Source organism: Bison bison, unplaced genomic scaffold (genome assembly GCF_000754665.1).
Source record: "Bison bison bison isolate TAMUID 2011002044 unplaced genomic scaffold, Bison_UMD1.0 scf7180017864500, whole genome shotgun sequence".
Classification (NCBI taxonomy): Eukaryota; Metazoa; Chordata; class Mammalia; order Artiodactyla; family Bovidae; genus Bison; species Bison bison.
In genome coordinates this window covers 2708456-2729773 of record NW_011495059.1, presented here as the reverse complement: position 1 = coordinate 2729773, position 21318 = coordinate 2708456, and the positions used below count along the sequence as shown (strand labels likewise).

General features: G+C 44.9%; 1 protein-coding gene across 2 annotated transcripts in view; it reads right to left on the bottom strand.

Annotated features, from left to right (window-relative positions):
• CHD6 (chromodomain helicase DNA binding protein 6) overlaps window positions 1-21318 on the bottom strand; it is a 151832-nt gene that overhangs the window by 106112 nt on the left and 24402 nt on the right. For both annotated transcript variants that reach the window (XM_010829137.1, XM_010829138.1), the window contains exons 4-5: window positions 6173-6320; window positions 4256-4405 (exon numbers count right to left, since the gene is read on the bottom strand). In XM_010829137.1, the coding sequence (XP_010827439.1) occupies window positions 4256-4405; window positions 6173-6320 (298 nt within the window). The remainder of the gene's footprint in view (window positions 1-4255; window positions 4406-6172; window positions 6321-21318) is intronic.

Sequence of the window (21318 nt, the reverse complement as noted above, 5' to 3'; positions counted from 1 at the left end):
GTGATGGGACCAGATGCCATGATCTTCATTTTCTGAATGTTGAGCTTTAAGCCAACTTTTTCACTCTCCTCTTTCACTTTCATCAAGAGGCTTTTTAGTTCCTCTTCACTTTCTGCCATAAGGGTGGTGTCATCTGCATATCTGAGGTTATTGATATTTCTCCCGGCAATCTTGATTCCAGCTTGTGCTTCTTCCAGCCCAGCGTTTCTCATGATGTACTCTGCATAGAAGTTTAATAAGCAGGGTGACAATATACAGCCTTGATGTATTCCTTTTCCTATTTGGAACCAGTCTGTTGTTCCGTGTCCAGTTCTAACTGTTGCTTCCTGACCTGCATATAGGTTTCTCAAGAGGCACATCAGGTGGTCTGGTATTCCCATCTCTTTCAAAATTTTCCAGATGATAAGTACAACTGAATGCATGTCTTTATGTTACTTACTACCCAATGTCAAGTACTACCTATGTTAAGTGAAAATTATGATCAACTAAAAAGTGACACTTGTTTTTGCAAAAGTTTACAGTGTGATGGTGGGAACAATCAGGAGTGATATTCAGAGCAATATGGTAGGGGCGCTGACCCATCAGTGCAGTTACGGGCTGTGAACAAGTGGTGGGTGGGTTCTGGGGACATTAGGCATAATGAATACACCACAAAATAGAGGAGGGACGTGCCATAGTTTTCTCTAAATAGTTCCTGGGGCTTAATGTACAGTTTACTTTATTGAAGCCTTTTCATGCTGGAGAGATAAGTTAAAAAAAAAAAAAGAAAAAGATTACAAGCCCTACCCTAACATGGTTCATGGCTTCGACAAAGGCAAACAAAAACTGGCAGGTGTTTAAAGGACAGTGACAGAGTTAACCGTACTGGAGTGCCATGGGAGACAGAGGAGGGGCACTTACCTCCAGCTTGAGGGGAAGCAGGGAGTTTCCTGGGCGAGGGAACCACTGCGCTCACCTGCCAGGAGCAGGCAAAGACCAGAAAAAGCAGAGGGTACTGTCTGCAAAGACGCAAGAGCGGGCACAAGAGAGCACTGGGAGATGATGCCTCGTTCAAATTCAAGTCCTTCTTTCTCAGTGGCAAAAATCACACAAACCACACCAATTGCAGGAGGCAAAAACTGAGACCGCCTTGTAAGAATCTATATGCTGTAAATGGGCCATAACCGGGCAAGTCTCTGTACCAAGCACTGCCATCGATTTGACAAAGAATAAGAAAGCAGGGAGTCACAGTGAGGATGGGAACATATTTCCCATTGCCCAGCCAGGGGACTGTCCTCTAGACTCCAAAGCAGGCGTCTATGCTGATCTGCCAGGCCCGAGCTAGAATGAATCATGCGTAAAGACGTTTGCAGCAACTCACCACTAGGCAAGCACTGCTGAGGTTGCGATTTGGGGTTGGGACAGGAGCCACACTAGTGGGCTAAGCATGCCGATAAGACACCACAAAGAAAGCAGGGAGGGAGCAGTGGGGCCTTTTTGGTGCTGACTGCACACCCTTCTCTGCCCCTTCTCTGCCCGTCTGCAAGCAGGCGGACACCCTTCCAAAGGGCCTTGGGAGAAGGATGGAAGAAAAGTCTAATCTTCTTCTACTGGTTTCTGGGCCCCTGGACACTCTGAGGATTGCCTGGAATCCTAGATGAGATCCCTGACTTTTGGGTTTCGTGTTAGTCTGGGAAATCTTTGTTCAGATCTCCCCAGAGACCCCACTATGTAAAACAGACACGAATAGAGGGCTCCATGGAGCACCGACTCAGGTCAGTTGCTCAGTCCCCGGCAGGTGGTCAGGTCTGTCCTGTGGTGTGGAGGCCAGAGCCACATGGCTACCTTTTCTGAACATCAACACCAAAACCACATTTGGGGCCGCTTTCTTTTAAATTTAGTCACAATCTTTGAAGTGTAATTAATGCAGATTCAGATTCTAGCTTATGTTTCACCACATATAAACTCTTTCTTGAATGTACCCTTCATGAGGATAAAAAGAGCCTTGTGAAGATAAAAACTACTGCCCTTTAGGTACCAGGTAGAAGTCAGAACAACAACCGAAATACAGTTAGTGACCTGGGCTGAATGGCTACTAGGAGTAAATAAAACCCCTTAGAGTGCTTTAACTACCAAAGCAACCATAAAATCGCCAAGGAAGGGAAACCCACTGTAAATATTCATTTGACCACACTGGGTCTTAGTTGCAGCACACAAGATCTTCGATTTTCATTGTAAAACGTGGGCTTTCTACCTGTGACACGTGGGATTTAGTTCCGTGACCAGGGATGGAACCTGCACCCCTGCACTGGGAGCGTCAAGTCTTAGCTACTGGGCCACAGGGCAGTCCCAGGAGACCCACTGTAAAGCAATGTAATCCTATCACGTCAAAGAAGTTTTGCAAGGACTACTTTTAACTACTTGCTTGTACTACTTCAAATTATTATTCCTATTAGGTGTTCTATTCATTAGCTGGATAACCCTGACCCAGAGAGAGACACGAAATCAGTTCTTACACGCTCATCACTGATCCACTGCTGCGATGTAATGCTATGACCTGGATTGTTCTGTGCTTATTTCCTGATTGTTAACATAGGCACAAGGGCCCCTGCTCCTAGCTACTTTCTATGCAGACACAGAGCAAAAGGCTGTGAGAAATTACATGAAAAAGCTTGATGTGGGAGTCAAGGTGGATGGCACGGATAAAAGCATCCTCAGCTCCAGGAGCCACACTGGAGTCCAGGAGGAAGGACAGGCATTTGTGCTGTTGCTGCACAGGCAGAACGTGAATCCTGCCAAGTCAGCAACAGGGACTCCATAACAACAGACAGCCTGTGTCCCAGAATGTGCTGCCGGCCATCAGGCGCATCCCACATGCACAGCCTGCTGCTTCTTTTGCTTCTGCTTTCTGCTCTGCAAACTCCTTGGCTCAGACCTCCTCCTTTTCAACATGTATTCCCACCCCCTCTTCCCTGGTAGCATCTGGGGGTACCACGACTAAATGCTGTCCTCGTCTTCCCTGACACTGTTGCCAGTGGAAATTCCTAAACTGCATAGATGGGCATCGTGCGTCTCTGACTGCCCTAGGCCCCTTGTACAACCTGCAGGAGGAAGGCCAAATACTTTAGCTGAGAGCCAAGGCCTTGCATAATGTGGCTCTCCCTACTACCCCAGGATCATCTCCCATCACTCCTCAAATCACACCCCAACGTCTGACCTAGCTCATTAAACTGTCATATCACAACCTCTGGTACTCAGCAGGCTATGGGGCTGTGGTTCAGGTCGGAAACGCCTCCCCTAAAACCCAGACCTCCCTTTCCTGTCCATTCCTCCTCCAGTCACCATATCAAGCACACACTTCCAAGACCGCACTTAACTCACAATACCAGTGTAGCCATACGCTCCTTCTCCCAGATTAAACTCCCTGGAGGCAGGGACCAAGCCGTGATACTCATCCTTGTGTCCTAGGACCTGGCCCTGCTGTGGGCTCTCCACACACATTTGTAACCCCAGTCCCAACTGTAATGACTGCTTTACGCGATTCCGTTCATTGAGTAGCTATTTACTCCATATCAGACTTCTACATTCTAATGGGAGAGACAAATAAAATGAAATCAGAACACAACTATAAATTGTAATAAGTGCTATGAAATAAACAAACAGGAGTGAAATAAAGAATCATCAGAGGATTTCCCTGGTGGTCCAGTAGTTAAGACCCTGTCCTTCCAACACAGAAGGCCCAGGGTCTGATTCCTGGTCAGAGAACTAGCTCCCACAGGCTTCAACTAAAGATCCTGTGTGCCACAACTAAAGACCCAGTGCAGTCAGATAAATAATAATTAATTGGGAAAAAAAAAAGAATCATTAGGACAAGGGGCAAGAGTCTACTTTAAATAAGATTCAAGTGAAGCATGTGGCAAAGAGCATTCCAACCAAAAGGGACCACACAGGCCAAGGGCAGTAGGTGGGAAAGAATGGCTGATACATGGCTTTAAAAGAGTCAAGTCTTTTGGCTGGAGAATAATGAGAGAGATGGCACAAAGTCGTATATCTGGAAAATGAACTTAGGTGAATTCAGGAGAGTATGATGACAGAGGGACCTGCGAGGCCCAGACAAAGAGCCTGAACTTTCAGTTCAGCAGGAAGCTACCTGAAGGACAGAACCTGCAGTTAAGGTGATCGAGCTTATGCTTTGAAAAAGAGCCACAGTACAACTCCATCAGAAAGTCGAAGTGACTGTCCGGTGGAGGCCAGCAGTCCAGCCTAAAGGCCGTACCTCCGCCTGCCAGGCCAGGGTCGAAGCTGAGAGGGCGGACGTCCGGCCGGCCCCAAGCACGGCAATGGTCTCCCCGTCATCGTCCACCACCTTGAAGTCCAGGTCTTCGTTGTATTTTCTGCGCTTCACTTGCCGTCCTGAGCGTCGTTTCTGCAGGACAAACACACCCGCCAGAGACGCTCAGTGAGTCGGAGGGAAAAGCACGCACAAGGACACCCTCGCCTTACTACACTCGCTCACACTCTCCGACTTTCCCAGAAGGATCTGCCCTGAGCACAACTCTTTTCAGAGCTAAACTCACTCAAAACAGGGCCCAGGTAAGGAGAGGGGGCCACCTTCCTGGATCCACAGAGCAGGAGGTGTAGTCTCAGGATCCAGGGAGATGTGTTTTATTGTCTCTACCTGTGTTTTCCCCCTCCTTTCTGGAATGGGTTTCCATTCCAGTGAAACAGGGATGGGAAGTAACTTCATCATCTCCAAGCATAGCCTGAAGCTCCAGGTTTATGACAATGATTTAACAGGTTTTTTTTTGTTTATTTTCAATTTTCCAAGTTCACCAGATTGTTCATGTACTTCCAAACAACTAAATAATACCAATTTTATTCGGACTTACTTTGAGAATCTCCTAACACCACCCTTTGAAATTCAAGCTGACGTCCTGAGTGTGACAAAACGAGATTCGTGACTCACCATGTAAGGACTTACTATAATTAAATAGCTTATGACCTTTAAGAGAGATAACATCCTACAGCAAAGCAACCCAGTGGCTTTCCTCAAGCAGAAAAACACGCGGTTCATCTCTACCCATCACATCCAAGCAGCAGAAACACTTCCGGGAACTATCCACTCAGCCAGCTGAGTCTTCAACACTTAAACCCTACAAAACAAAACGAAAAGCCACACCTCACCCCCACCTTACCCCCCGGCCCTTATTGTCTAAAAGATGCCTCCTGGGCCTCTCTCTGTGTTGTTTCTTTACTGGTCACCTCAATGACATTTCATTTTACAGGAGAGATTTCACATAAAAAGCTCTCCCTCAATCCCACGTGCAGATTACCATCCCAGAAACATCGAACTACCTGCTGACCCTCATGGACCGGACGTACTTGCTCCTCTGCCAGTCAGGATACTTGGGAGTCACTAACCCAAGTATATAGGCAGTGAAAGGGGGTCTCGGATCTGACTCCCCAGACGTCACAACTTATTCATCACTGTGATGTTAGGAGCCGACACTTTCCTACAGTGAAGATCACAGGACTTAAGGTATAGTAAGTTGATCTTATCCTAAATGGCCCCTTGTGGGAGCAGAGCCCAGATAAATTGCTGCGGTTGTCAGAGGAAACAGCACTTTGAAATATCAGAATTCAAGTCCAAGAGACGCTGCCTCAACTCAAGGGAGAGAACTCCTACCAATGGCTCACGCCCATTTTGGTGCACCTTCAGAAATCTCATTTGGGTGGGCCACTCATTTCCCCAAATTTTCCTTCCCATCTTGGCAAAAGAAATCCATCCCTGACTTTCCCAGCATCTGGGATTATGAACGTGTCCTCATGCAGACTGGCTTATTAGCACCCCGAGCCATCAACGCATCACCTACAAGGCGAGAGAGGCCCTCGGAGCCTCATCTACTTTGGATCACACTTCCCCTCTCCACGTTCCCTCTCACTGCAGCCTGATACCATGCGACTCTCCTGGAAGGAAGCCAACACTGCTAAACCGCTGGGAGATTGTTAGTCTAAGGACCAGGATGCTAGATAAAGAGCCTTGTGGTCACCCACTAACATAGGGAAAGCCCAGCCTAGGTCTGGGTGCGAGGGAAGCGGGCTGGAGACAGGGAGAGAGGAGTACCGGGATGAGCGTCAGCGAGACCCCACCCCGCAGCCGCAGTGCCCGCTCGGGCTCCCGGCACAGTGGTACCTGGCTGTCTGCAGACTCAGTGGACTCCTCGGGGCTCCGCAGGGATGGGTTCGGCAGGCCCTGGTCCAGCTCTAAACTCTCCACTGCGGTTTCACTTTTCCTTTTTCCTTTCTTCTTTTTCTCCACTGGGGTTGGTCCTTGCTCCTTGCTACAAGGAGAAATTCAGAATTAAAACTGTTGGGCAGTTCTTAAGCTAAGATTTCTCATATGATTCAAGTTACGAGGGTACATCCTGTAATTCTGGGGCCAGGAGAGGCTTTAATGGGAAAGCAGCAAGAGTTTCCTGTCAGAAATTTGCAGGAAAAAGGGAAGAAACATCTACATGGGTTGATGTAAAATTCACTTTTTTTTTACACCCCTATCATGACTACTATAGATAGGATTAATGTGATACGAAGTAAAATGATACAAACATCTCCCCACCCCCCAAAAAACCCCACTTTCAAATAAACGTTCAAAACTGAAGACAACACTGCCACAGCCCTTGAGGAGGTCACATGGATAAAATTCTGACCACCCAGAGCCATCGCCCACGGCAGGAGATGGATGCTCCTTGAGAGAGGTGGAGATGGGCAAAATTCACTGTGCAAGGCCCTGCTAAGACGGCAGCATCTCCAATAAGCCTTTTTGGCCCCTCCTGGCTGATAAAATCCCTTTTCTACACTCCCAACGGCTTCCTTTGTGGCTCAGCTGGTAAAGAAGCCACCTGCAATGCAGGAGATCTGGGTTCAATCCCTGGGCTGGGAAGATCCTCTAGAGAAGGGAAAGGCTACCTGCTCTAGTATTCCGGTCAGGAGAAGTCCATGGACTGTATAGTCCATGGGGTCCCAAGGAGTCGGACACGACTGAGCAACTTTTACTTTCCTTCAAGCACCTCAACTGTGCTTTGCTTAAGGCATTCAAACTTTGATCTTTCACCAGAGTGACACCAGGCTCAGAACTAAACAGGACCTCGGATCCTCTGCTGCGACTTGATCAACATGTGCTGAATGGATGAACAGTTTACACTTATCTGTGCTCTCCCATCAGACACTAAGTTCCCAGAGGGCAGTATGCGCTTAAGTTCTGTATTCTTCACAGCGAGTAGTAGTGTTATGCCTAAAGCATACCAAGGATTCGATAAAATATTCATTGGATAGATGGATGCACTAATGGATGCATACAACTGGGGAGATTTGGGAAAAACACACTTGAGCAAAGATACACACAGAATTTTGACAGAAGACAATAATAATAATAATTGCAGCTAATTTGTATGTAACACCTACTACATGCAGACACAGTTCTCTAAACTTTTACATGGATTATCTCCTTTATTCCTCAAAGCAACCATTTAAGGCAGATAGCATTAGTATCCTAATTTTATCAAGAAAAACAGTGAGGTTAAGATTTCCAGGGTAACACGCTAGTAAATGGAAGAGAAAGTATTTAAACCAGGCACGCGCATAGTCACCATGACGTTCTTGGGGAATGGAAAAGTGCTAAAAGACAGTCTGTGCGGCTGGATGACGGGACAGGTGAAAAGAAGCACTAAGCTGATGCAGCTGGAAAGATCCCAGGGGTACGTGAGGCTGGAGAGCTTAGACTCATGCTGCATGAAAAGGGCACAATGGCAAGACTGGGCAAGGGAGAAAGAAGACTCAAGCGACATGTGATCAGAGAAAACGCAAGGGTATAAATGATGTGAAAGATCCGACAGAAGCAGAACCAGTAAGTCTTGGCAGAAGGTGGAGATGAGGAAAGAGCCACAGTTACTGGTACTTCCCATCCGGTGAGTCACTGCAAGGTGTGGGGGAAGACAGGGACAGAGACGGAAGACCCAGTGGGAGGCACCCGTGGGGTCAGTCTGCTTCTCCCAACACCCTTCACCCTTTCGCACGTGGGTCACTCATCAGGTGGGCAAAAACCCAGTCTTACCCTAGATTCCGTAGGCTGAAGACTGGCTTGCCTACCTATCGGCAAAGTTCTTTATGAACTTGTTTTGACCCAAACTTAGGAAATGAAACTCGGGGGCTGGGGGTGGGGATCAGGGGAGAAAGACCACTTCCTACCAGTTTCAGGACAGAAGACTCCAGTGAAAAGAGTTTTTAAAAAGATGTCCGTCCAATTTTCACTGGAATATTTATCTCATGTAACGTGGCTCTCACTAAGAAAATTACATAGAAAATTACAATTTATATTCTACAAAGCACTTAAGTGTTTCCTGTCTCGTTTAACTGTAGCAACAGCGATTCTGCAAGGGAGCCAGGGCAGGTGACACTCATGTTCCAGATGTACAAACAGGTTTAAGAAGCACAAAGGCCCCAAAGCCAGCAGCCAAGCAGAGGCCGGTGCTCAGCTCAGCTGACTCACAATCCCCTCACTGTTTACACGATATCATGTTTCCTGACTCCTTTTTTCTTTTTAAATCCCCAGTCTCCCTTTCAACAAATGCAAAAACTTCAAATTTCTCTTAATCTTCTTGGAATTTCAAAATAATCACCAAAAGAATTGGTTACAAAACACTCCAATAACTCAGATATACCAAAAAAAGAAAAAGAAAAATTCCTAACTCCATAGTTGATTGTCTCAACAGAAGAAGGTATGTGCTTCATTTTTTGGACACACATTTAGAAATAGTAATATAAATATAGTCACCATAATAATCACATGCTTGGAATCCCATTTAATCTTCTGTAAAATCTTAAATCCTTCCAACATTTGAAATCAATTTTATCTTTCTACGAAATATAATTTCATTTTGGAAAACTTTATCTATATATGTTTAATCTCCATTTTAAATATTCATTATATGGATGGGCTAGAAACATGTGCTTCATTGTGAAAATATCCTGCTCAAAACTAAATTAAGCTTAAGACAGAATTAAGGAATAGAACCTCCTCAAAATACTCAACCTTACTATAAGACGTGTATATATTTGCCTTCCATGTTTTCAGAAACACATTAAATGATGACGAGGAGGAGCTGTAGTGAGGCCCCTCCGAAGTCAAGCCTGGGGCACCATGGGTTTCCTAGCCAGAAGTTGGGTGTGGGGTGGGGTGGAGGGAACAACTTCTTAAATATACATGAGTAAAACAGGAACAAGTCTAGTGATACTTGCTTACCTATCGAAGAAGGCAATGGCACCCTACTCAGTACTCTTGCCTGGAAAATCCCATGGACAGAGGAGCCTGGTAGGCTGCAGTCCATGGGGTCGCTAAGAGTCGGGCACGACTGAGTGACTTCACTTTCACTTTTCACTTTCATGCATTGGAGAAGGAAATGGCAACCCACTCCAGTGTTCTTGCCTGGAGAATCCCAGGGATGGGGAAGCCTGGTGGGCTGCCGTCTCTGGGGTCGCACAGAGTTGGACACTACTGAAGCAACTTAGCAGCAGCAGCAAGAAGATACTCTATCGAGAAATCTTCATAGTGATATTCTGAATATTACCTTTGACAGAAGAATCAATTTTGATTTTCAAAACTTTTTGCTGGAGCTCTTTTGATAAAGACAAGTATCAGGAAGAAAAGATTCCTTGTGAGCTTATAAATGGGACTTTCAAATAGGATATCAAGAAAATACCACCTGAATTCATCCTCTAGGAAGACTAGGTAAAATGTGTTTTCCCCATCTTCGAAATGAGTTTTAAAAAACTTACACTTGAGAGTTTTATCAAATGAAGACATTTTAACCCCCACTTTGTTACAGATGGATTTGGACCATGAATGTACTGTTTTCTCCTTTGGGTTCTAGGTTCTTCAAACATAGTAGTCAAATAATATGTAACAAAATTACCTATGTATGTACCCTTTGATCTAACAATTCCATTTATAGGAATACATTCTAAAGATACACCTCCATCAGTATGAAACACATATGCATGTGGTTATTCAACATTGTTTGATAATTTAAAAATAACAAAAAACAACCTAAATGTCCAAACATAAGTGATGAATAAACGAGGATACATACAAGGGAGAACTATGCAGCTGTAAAAACAATTAAGAAAGAATTCTATAAACCACCGTGGAATGATTTCTAAGATATATTGTTAACAGAAAAAAGCAAAGTGCAAGAATATACTAACATGCTACTTTTTATGAAAGAATAAAGAGAAAATAAGAAACCTTGCATATATCTACTTATTTTACAAAAAGAGACACAAAGAGGATAAACCAAATAAAGCAAGGGGTAAGTATCTTTTTATACAGATTTGCGTTTTGGAAGCATGTTACATACACAAAAAATTTTTTTTAATGAAAGATGAAAACAAGTTGAAATAAATAAATCTAGGTGTTTTTCAAATGAAAAACACAACCAGACTCAACAGACGGAAAAAAAAATCTCATTAATTTATAAACACAGTATCCGACTATATACTTTCAGTTTTGGGGAGAAGTGAGGAAAACAGCAAACAAAAGGTGAACTCTCTTTGGTAGGCGTATAAGGAAAGCAGTTCTGAAGCCATTTTAGCTGTGGTAACAGGATTAAACAAATTAGTAAATGTGTTGATGTGAGGAGCTGTGGTTCTCACCAGGAAGACATAAACACGAAATGTAAGGCAAGGAAGAGATTGTGGGAGGCCTCTAAACTGGAGGCCTCCGTGTGACACATGCTTTCTAAGGTAAGTATATGTATGAACACATGCATACCAACGTGTGCATGTGCATTACGAGTATACTGTGTGTGCATGTAGATGTGTATCCACGTGCATGCACAGGTATGTACACGTGTTTGTCTTGTGTATTTCCCCCTACCTTTGACAACTGAGAAAGCCAACAAGCAAAGACGCTCCAAGCTCAATCTGCACACACAACTCTCAGATTTTGGTTTCGAATTCCAAAGTTCTGCACAAAAAATGGCTGGTTCCAAGAGAAGGAAGTTGTAATATCAGCCTGAAACATTCTGTGTCGTAAAGTAAAGGGAATGCCCAAAAAAGCGAAGGCAGCACGTCAAAAGGGCACAGGAGTCAGCTGGAAGAACTCTCCTTGGTCAAAACTGGGGCCATGTGAGCACGAAAGTAATTAAGGTCAGTAATGAATTATAAGCCATTGAAAATGGTAAGAATCCGTACCAATGATAGACAGACAGACAAATAATGAATAAATGAGGGGGAAAGGAAAGCTCCTGCTTATTATACAATCCAAACAGTAAATGGAGACAGAGTGGTGCAGTTGGAAAATCATTTTGTAACCACTGCAATCAAGATAAGTATAGTCCAGAACCATCAAGGAATGCCAAATCTGGGGGAGAACCTGAAGAGACACAGGATATTTGCATGATTTTAAGCGTGTCTTTCCACAGACTGTACGGAAACAAAAGCAATAACTAAACAAATGGTTATGAAAATGGCATTACTCTTAAAAAGATACACTGAAGCATTTAGGGATAAAAAGGCATGATATCTGCAACTCATTCTCACAATGGCTGAAGAAAAACCATATAAATTACACACACACACAAACGTAAAAGGCATATATACCTGTACCATTGCTGAAGTGGACATTTACTGCCCAGCACCTTTTTGCTGATAACCAGTACTGACCCCCAAACCCCCAGAGTAAGCAGAGAGTCAGGCTGGGCTATGGTGTCCTAGTCCTTTTACTGCAGGAATTGCTCCAGATATGGACACGCGACCTAGCAAGGCCAATGTGGGACTCAGTTCAGTTCAGTCGCTCAGTTGTGCCAGACTCTTTGCGACCCCATGAACAGCAGCACGCTAGGCCTCCCTGTCCATCACCAACTCCTGGAGTTTACTCAAACTCATGTCCATTGAGGCAGTGATGCCATCCAACCATCTCATCCTCTGTCATCTCCTTCTCCTGCCCTCAATTTTTCTCAGCATCAGGGTCTTTTCCAATGAGTCAGCTCTTCGTATCGGGTGGCCAAAGTATTGGAGTTCCAGCTTCAACATTAGTCCTTCCAATGAACACCCAGGACTGCTCTCCTTTAGGATGGACTGGTTGGATCTCCTTGCAGTCCAAGGGTCTCTCAAGAGTCTTCTCCAACACCACAGTTCAAAAGCATCAATTCTTTGGCGCTCAGCTTTTTTTATAGTCCAACTCTCACATCCATACATGACCACTGGAAAAACCATAGCCTTGACTAGACAGATCTTTGTTGGCAAAGTAATGTGTCTGCTTTTTAATATGCTGACTAGGTTGGTCATAACTTTCCTTCCAAAGAATAAGCATCTTTTATTTTCATGGCTGCAATCACCATCTGCAGTGATTTTGGAGCCCCCAAAAATAAAGTCTGCCACTGTTTCCCCATCTACTTCCCATGAAGTGATGGGACCAGATGTCATGATCTTAGTTTTCTGAATGCTGAGCCAACTTTTTCACTCTCTTCTTTCACTTTCATCACTTTCACTTTCATCAAGAGGCTCTTTAGCTCTTCTTCACTTTCTGCTATAAGGATGGTGTCATCTGCATATCTGAGGTTATTGATATTTCTCCCAGCAATCTTGATTCCAGCTTGTGCTTCCTCCAGCCCAGTGTTTCTCTTTATACTCTGCATAAAGGCTCCTTCCTTTAAAAAAAAGGACTAATTTCTGGCAGGAGTGGGCAGGAAAATGAATAATCTCTTTCCTCCTAGGTCCTAGGTCTGTTAAGCTATGAGCCCAGAGATATGGGCAGGCACAGTTCAATCTGGAGAAGGAAGGCAGTCGTCAAAGATGGAGCCAACACCCAAAGAGGCTCAGGAAGGCTGGGGGACAAAGACTTCTGTGGAGTTCCTGACTAGAGCCCTGGGTTCTGACTCCCTAAACCAGGGAACCACTTGTTCCCCTTTTTCTTACGTTCGTTCACATTGGGTTTATGTCCCTTGCAACCAGTGCGGTTCTCATAATACAAAGGCCTACTATTCTCATCGTTTAACAACACTTGAGGCCACATCAAAGCCATCTAATTTTTATAATCCTTGCTTTTCCAGCTTTCAGAGTTAGAACAAATTACATTACAGGACAGGAAAAAAAATGGCAAACAAGATTTTAGAGGCTCAAAGTACCTATTGTTAGTAGTAAAACTCAACTTGAGTTTACAACATATATCCATACGTCCACTTTAAAGAAAGCATCTATCATGTATTTATGACATGCAAGAAACTTCCAACATATATACTGTACCATCCATGCAGGACAAAGATCAGGTATGACCAACAGCAGTTCATTAGCAGCCCTCAGCCCCAAAACGCTCTCACATCCTGTCTACTACACAGTCTCATCAGCCAAGATTTTATACACCTTGACTCTCCACAGTTTGCATTAGAAAAATAAGTACGCTTTTTTGAGGGGAATGGATCATTTAGGGAGTCTGGAAAGGACATGTGCACACTGCTATATTTAAAATGGATAACCAAAGTGTCACTTTGCTCAGTGTTATGTGGCAGCCTGGATGGGACGTGAGTCTGGGGAGAATGCATACATCTATCTGATATTCATCTGAAACTATCACAACATTGTTAATCAGCTATCCTGCAATACAAAATGAACAGTTAAAAAAAAGAGAAGAAAAATAAGTACCCTTTTTGCCTTCCACGTAGAAAATTATAGTATTAATCACAAGACAGACTTCCTCAAATTCTCCCAGCTCCATCTCCAGTTCCCTACCTCTAGCTTTGTTTGCTTGAATTGAGAGTTAGAAATTGAGTGCTGGATCTGAGTACTAGAAGAAAAGTCTGGGTGCGCGTCAGAACACTGAGATTCATGGCTATGAGTCTTATTATTAACTTTTCCCCATGGATTCCAGGTATTGAAAAATTTTTATCTACCGGACAAACTGCATTATTTCAAATGACTCATCTCCTCATTTTAACATTAAACTTGGCAAAATGCTCATGAAAGTTTTAGCAGGAAACAATCAGTTACTTCCACAGTGAGTTGCCATAATCCCCAAATTCAGGACAACTGAAAACAGCACATGAGGTCAATCATTGCTTCCACAAATGTGCATGCCCCTGGGAGCCCAGCCTGGGAGCCACTGCTCCACTCGGGGAACGACTCTCCAGAATAGCTTCTATCCAGGCCTCACCACAGGCTCGGAGCCTGTTCCAGGAAGGACAGTACTGAAACCCTGGGCGTTACTCCAGGGAGCTCATTTGCACCCTTAATCCAGCTTTTACTTGCTACCCATATTCATCCCATCTATACACGCGGGGCTGACTTTAGCACGGATTTTTTCAAGATATTGGTTCAAAGAAAAACACCCCCCGGAAACTACTGGTTTTGGTGTAGATGGAGTTATCTGCAGACATGATGTGAATCGTGTCTCCCTGTTCTCGGAACCTCTAATCACATCATTAGCATCATCAAAACACAGATTATGCAAGTTTGTGACATTCTAGCTTAAAAAAAAAAAAAAGAAAGAAACAAAAACATTACAGGGACTTCCCTGGTGGTTCAGTGGTTAAGAATCTGCCTGTCAATGCAGGGGACGTGAGTTCAATCCCTGGTCCAGGAACTAGGATCCCACATGCCGTGGAGCGGCTAAGCCTGCGTGCCTCAAACTAACAGAGGCCAAGTGCTCTGGAGCGTGAAGACCACAAGTAGAGAGAAAATGGGCGCCACCCTGAGGAGCCCCGCATGCCACAACTAAGACCTGATGCTGCCAAATAAATAATTTTTTTTTTAAAATTACATACTTATAAGATGACAAGGCAGAGTTAACAAACTTATTAAAAGTGATCACAGCAAATGAAAATACTTTTTTTTTTTTAACATAGAAGGGCTTCAAATGAAACATACAAGCCAAATCCCACTTGCACCAAATCCCACTTGCCAGAAAGATCTGCTCTTGACAGATACCTCTCTCACTCCAAATACATTCTTGCCTCTAGTTCTTTATTCATCAACATTAAGCAACTGCTACCCACATCCTAAAGTCGATCAGCTTAGATCTTATATATCTCCCCTATTCCTTTCTCTGCTCAAAATTTTTGATGAATGAGTGTGAGCAACCATGTTTTAAATTTTCATTCATTCTTTTTGTTTTCTGACTATGTCTTTTTCCTGATTACACATTTCTTGTTTTGCAGACATGGTATTGATCATCTTGGATATGAGGACACTAATTTGAAATCTTTATGGCTTCTTTGCCTTGAACTGCTTTTTCTGAGGACAGCTGTCCTGGTCAGTCAGTCCTCTTCTTCCTGCTGCTCTACTGCTTCTCCTCATGGTCTGCGGATCTCTGGCGGCCGATTAATATTTAGCGTGAAGGAGGCTGATAACACAGGGGCTGGTGAGGCTCCCTGCTGCCGAGTTAAGTCACTTGCTCCAGCAAGCCTCACCCCTGAATGGGAGGCCTGACCTGGGACTCTGCATACACAAGGGGCTGCCCCGCTCTCCCCTTTAAGGGGTTTGGGCAGGGAAAGGCAAAGAAGCCTGTGCCCCCTTCTGGTGGATGTCAGCCTGCCCAACTGGAGCCTAGGCCCTCTTCCAGAACAAGCTGCTCCGCATCTTTAGAATTACTGTCTGACTTCAGCCTGGAGCTGCCAGATCACGCGGCCACTCTGCAGATGGTCCCCGACCTGCCACCTCCAGCCCCGGCCCCTCTCCAGGGCTGCGGGGGCCACCACCAGGGGGAAGTACTTCCGCCTCTGCTGCAGACACGGCTCCTGCATGTGCTCTGAGCGGGGACGTCCTCCACAGCATTCACCCATCAATACTTGACCAGGGGGCCCCCACATCTGGAACTTTGTAACACCTCCCATCTTTGAAGAATTTATTCCCTTCTGTTCTTCCTGTCATTTCATTAAGTGAAAATCTGGTGAAGAAGGGAAAATAACAGCATGCTTGATCTACCATTTTAAAACTGGAAACCCCCCAAACATCACATTGCTATAAGTCTTTTCTCATCTATTAATTCCTTTAATAACTGACTCAATTGCTTTAATAACGCAGTACTCTTTGAAGGGACTCCCTAGATCAGAACTGAAACACTTTTTTTTTGGGCTCGTGGGATCTCAATTCCCTCACTGGGGACTGAACTGAGGCCATGGAAGTGAAAGCACAGAATTCTAACCACCATGCCACCAGGGAACTCCCTGAAATACTCTTAATTCTCTAAATCCTTTCAGCTATTCTGTATATTAGGTTCTTTCACTTGTTTATATTTTTGCCTGTTTTGGGAACACGTGCCAGGCTGTTTCTCTAACTTGTGAAAGTCCCTCGATGGCAAGGCTCAGAGATACCTCTGAGGCATCTTCCTTCCTCCACTGTCCCATTCCCAACAGAAGTGCTCATTAACGAAGCAAGGTACGCAGGAGGTAATACATACATACTGGATAAATAAAGGAGCAGGTATTCACCTAGCATTACTGTTTCCTTATGGACCGAGTAAAGGTTTCCTATACCCCAGACCCTAATTCAGAAAGCTCTGAGGGGACTTCTCTGGTGGTGCAGTGGTTAAGAATCCACCTGTCATTGCAGGGGCAACGGGTTCGATCCCTGGTCCAGGAACTAAGATGTCACGAGCTGTGGAGCCATTAAGCCCACGCCCCACAACATCTGAGCCCACGTGCTTCAACTAGTAGGCCCACACCCCCTGGAGCCCGCGCTCTGCAATAGGAGAAGCCACCGCAGTGAGAAGCCCGTGCACTGCAGCTGGAGAGCAGGCCCGGCTTGTCACAACTAGAGAAAGCCCGTGTGCAGAAACGAAGACCTAGTGCAGCCCAATTGATTAATTTTAAAAATTATATATAAAAAGAAAATCCTAAGAATTACAGAATAAGAACTACAGGAGCTCTTACAAAAATAGGAACAGAGATTTAGTCCAAAGCTTCAGAGGTGGGTCTCTGACATTATCATTTAGTTTTCTTCCCTACTTAACAGAAAGCCCAGTAGCTTCTAAGCAGAGGGTCTCTACTCAGAACTCATTTATGTCTTTATATTTGCTTCTTTCTCCTAATAAAATGATCAGAATGTAAAAACAAGTCTCCCAACAGAAAGAATCCTGTCAATGGACTCTCATGAACCTAAGTTCAGCCTCCATAAAGATCTGCACTCTAAACAAAGACAGGTGATTCACCTTCGAGCAGTGAGGCAGAGCTGACCTGGTTGAATTTTATTACCTCTCCTGCTTCATAGTTCTTAGCTGACTCACAGCTCAAACAGTTACATAATCAGAAGGTTTGGGGCTTACCTTTTTTGAAGCGAGCATCAAAGAAAAAAATCAAAAAATGTAAAATCTTTCTCCTAGGACGTTATCAAATTTATTGGATTTGGGATAAAAATCTGCTGTGGGTTGACAGATCCAAACAAATGGGGGTAAAAAGCTGAGCACAGAAATTGGGGCTAATCAGAGTATTCATTTCTTTTCATTTTGGCTTTTTCATTCCTAGCAGATATCACATAACCCTTCACTTATGCCAGCACATGGACTCATTTCTTGACTTTTGAGAGACAATATAAACCAGCCCCGGCTCTGACATATGTGGAAATTCCAAAACGTATATGCTCTGCCCTTAACCAGCAACATGGACACCGACACTCAAGACCCTGGCTTACAAATGCGACCTCCCTCTCTGTCAAAGCGCTTGGCTCCTGGTTTGCAAGAGTAACTCAAAGAGCCATAAACCTACCCCTCAGATTTTCCCTGGATATTGAGTAGGGCCCGATGGCTTCGTACACACTGGAACTGCTCATCTTTCCTGCTCACCAAGCCGCGCTTTAATGCCATGAATCTGACTTTTACTAAAGGCCGTTTTTAAGAAAGAAATACAAAATTCATAGGCACTCAGAAGTGTTTGATGCAAAAAAACCATTGAGGACAGTATCCATTACATCATGTGGTGCTGCCCAGTGAGAAATTTCTTTCTCAACTGGTAAAAATCTGACCTGCTTGACGAGCTGGCCCGGTGCTTTTCTAATCTCAAAGCGTTTTCCCAAAGCCCTTATCAACATTACCTGACCCCGCAAACCTGCCTACCCCTAGGTCCCACGCTGCAGCTATGCGGGCCATGGTGTCCATGTATGCACAGGTTTGTGTGTGTGTTTCTAAGAGGATTTGTATCTCTGTGTGTCTGTGTCTCTGGGTGTCTTCTGTGAGAATGCCAGTGGCCCCATTCTCCTTAGGAAAGGTACTATAATTTTAAGAAAAGCAAACTGTACTGGTGAAATTTAAATTTCACAGTCAGGGAAATGACAGAGAACCTAAATCAGCTTCCTGGAGAAGCTTTCCTGCTTAAGTTCTATATAATAAAGGAGTGAACTAGGCTCACACTCCAGGGTAACTTGCAGGTAAAGGGAGAGGGCAGTTTTTGTTTTTTAAAGGCTCCTGCTACCTGAGTTGTTTTTATCCCCTAAGCAATAAGTGAATATTAGTCACTATTAATTATCATCCTTGAAAAGGAAAATTCGCTAGACCCTATCATCTGTTAAGGAGAGAAACTGTGTTCAATTAGCTGCTGCCTCAAATGCAGAGAGAAATAGAACAGGAAAAGGTTGGGGTCATCTTTGTCCCTGAGAGGATCCTATCGAGTGTGCGAACTGAAATTCTGTAGAAGAGGGGCCGTCTCCTACAGATAAAAACCAGTTTCTCTAACACTAGGCTCTCCCCACTTTTATCCATTGCCATCTTCCCTAGCAAGGCGAAAAGAGGTGCAAAGCTGCAGAGAACAAAGTGGGTTTTGTGGTCAGGGGAGCCTGGTGCCAAATCCTGACAGTGCTGCCCATTAGTTTGGCATCTTGGACAAGTTACCTTGAAGTTTTCATTCCTAAAATAATAAAATTTATGGGATTAAAATATTTAATCATAACTCCCTACTGTTATTTAATAATGGGAGTGACTGTACAGTAACTTGTATGGCTCCTGTTTTTGGGAGAAGAGCTCTAACCATTGGTTCTAAGAACACAATTATATCATATATATATGTAATACTTTAAAATGATATATAAACTACACAAACACACACATACCCCCTTCTACGTGTCCAACAACCTGACAAACCTCTCTGCTGACAACCTCGGCTGTACGTCAAGGCTGTGTACTGTCCCCCTGCTTATTTAACTTATATGCAGAGTACATCATGAGAAATGCTGGGCTGGATGAAGCACAAGCTGGAATCTAGACTGGCGAGAGAGGTATCCTCAGATATGCAGATGACACCACCCTTATGGCAGAAAGCGAAGAGGAACTAAAGAGCCTCTTGATGAAAGTGAAAGAGGAGTGAAAAAGTTGGCTTAAAACTCAACATTCAGAAAACTAATTCGTGGCATCTGGTCCCATCACTACATGGCAAATAGATGGTGAAACAGTGGAAACAGTGACAGACTTTATTTTTGGGGGCTCCAAAATCACTGCAGATGGTGACTGCAGCCATGAAATTAAAAGATGCTTATTCCTTGGAAGAAAAGTTATGACCAACATAGACAGCATATTAAAAAGCAGAGACATTACCTTGCCAACAAAGGTCCATCTAGTCAAAGCTATGATTTTTCCAGTGGTCATGTATGGATGTGAGAATTGGACTGTGAAGAAAGCTGTGTGCCGAAGAATTGATGCTTTTGAACTGTGGTGTTGGAGAAGACTCTTGAGAGTCCCTTGGACTGCAAGGAGATCCAACCAGTCCATCCTAAAGGAAATCAGTCCTGAATATTCATTGGAAGGATTGACGCTGAAGCTGAAATTCCAATGTCTTGGCCATTTGATGCGAAGAACATTGGAAAAGACCCTCATGCTGGGAAAGACTGAGGGCAGGAGAAGAAGGGGATGACAGAGGATGAGATGGTTAGATGGCATCACCGACTCAACGGACGTGAGTTTGAGTAAACTCCGGGAGGTGGTGATGGACAAGGAGGCCTAGTGTGCTGAGGTCTACGGGGTCACAGAGAGTAGGACAGGACTGAGCAACTGAACTGAACTGACAACCTCGGGGACACAGAAGACACAGAGCATGGTGGTCCTGACCTTGGGCACTTCACTTCTACTGAGGAGACAAATACATACATGAAAACCCCGCGTTATGACTGAGAGACAGCCTACAGCAGAGCTTAGTGTACAGGACTGGGAGTCAGGACGTCTGAGTCTATGACACACCCTTGCAAACAAGTCACTTCTCTGCAGGTCTCTGTTTCCCTGGTCGCAACGCGGCAGGGCTGCACTAGATGTCTTTTATTCAAGGTCCAAAACTCTTGGTTTGTGATGCCAGTGAGGCCCCGAGAGCTGTGGGATGGGATGCTCTAGCACCAGGTGTGGGCGTTCTGTGCAGGAACTGGGCGGGACGTGAGCTTGGAGCTGAAGAACGGGAAGGACTTTGGGATACTGAGAGGGGGACCAAGGGCATAATGTTGAAGAGTGATCCAGAGGCGGAAGGAACCAAGTACTTCATTTAAGGCCTGAGGAGGACTTCCCTGGTGGTCCCGTGGTTAAGAATCCACCCGCCAATGCAGGGGACACAGGTTCCATCCCTGGCCCGAGAAAACTCCACATGCCTCCGAGTGTCAAGGCCCGCGCACCACAACTACCGAGCCGGTGCGCTGCAGTGAGAAGCCCCAAATGCAACAAACGGTGGCCCACTCACCAAAAGCAGAGAAAGCCCACGTGCAGAGTGATGAAGATCCAGCGCAGTCAGAAATAAAATTTTTAAAATTTCATAAAGGCCTAATGAGGTCAATCTAGCTGGAAAGGTCTGTTGTCGGAGACCAGGCGGCAAGGAGAGGTGAGACCCCCAAAGGGTTTGGGGAACAGAAAAAGGAGCCTGATTCTATGCTGGAGGCAGAGGGAACAATCAGAAGTGTCTGAGTAGGTGTAACTTAGATGGAATCCCACTTCCCTGTCCCCATGTCTTCAGGCTTCCCTGTTCCCGAGGAGGGCACGATACTGGAAACATACTTTATCCCTTCTTATAATTCCTCTCACTTGCCTGACCTTCTCTGATGGGCACCTAAGGGACTGGAGAGACTGAGAGGAGGAATAAAGCATCCACTGCCCAGAGGCCTCCCTCTGCAGGGCCGCGCCTGCAGTGCTGGTGGGTGAGCTCGACCGAGGGCGTAACAGGAAGCCCGATTCTGGCCGCAAGCCATTGCAAGTGTTTCAAGTCGGCCCATCAGTCGTAGAGCTGCTAACTCCACCTCCATCTCGGTGGACCGGTTCCCAGCTGATCTGGAACGGAGAGAGGGAAGAGGGGGCTTGACTGACCACCACCACCAGCTACAAACATAAAAAATGAG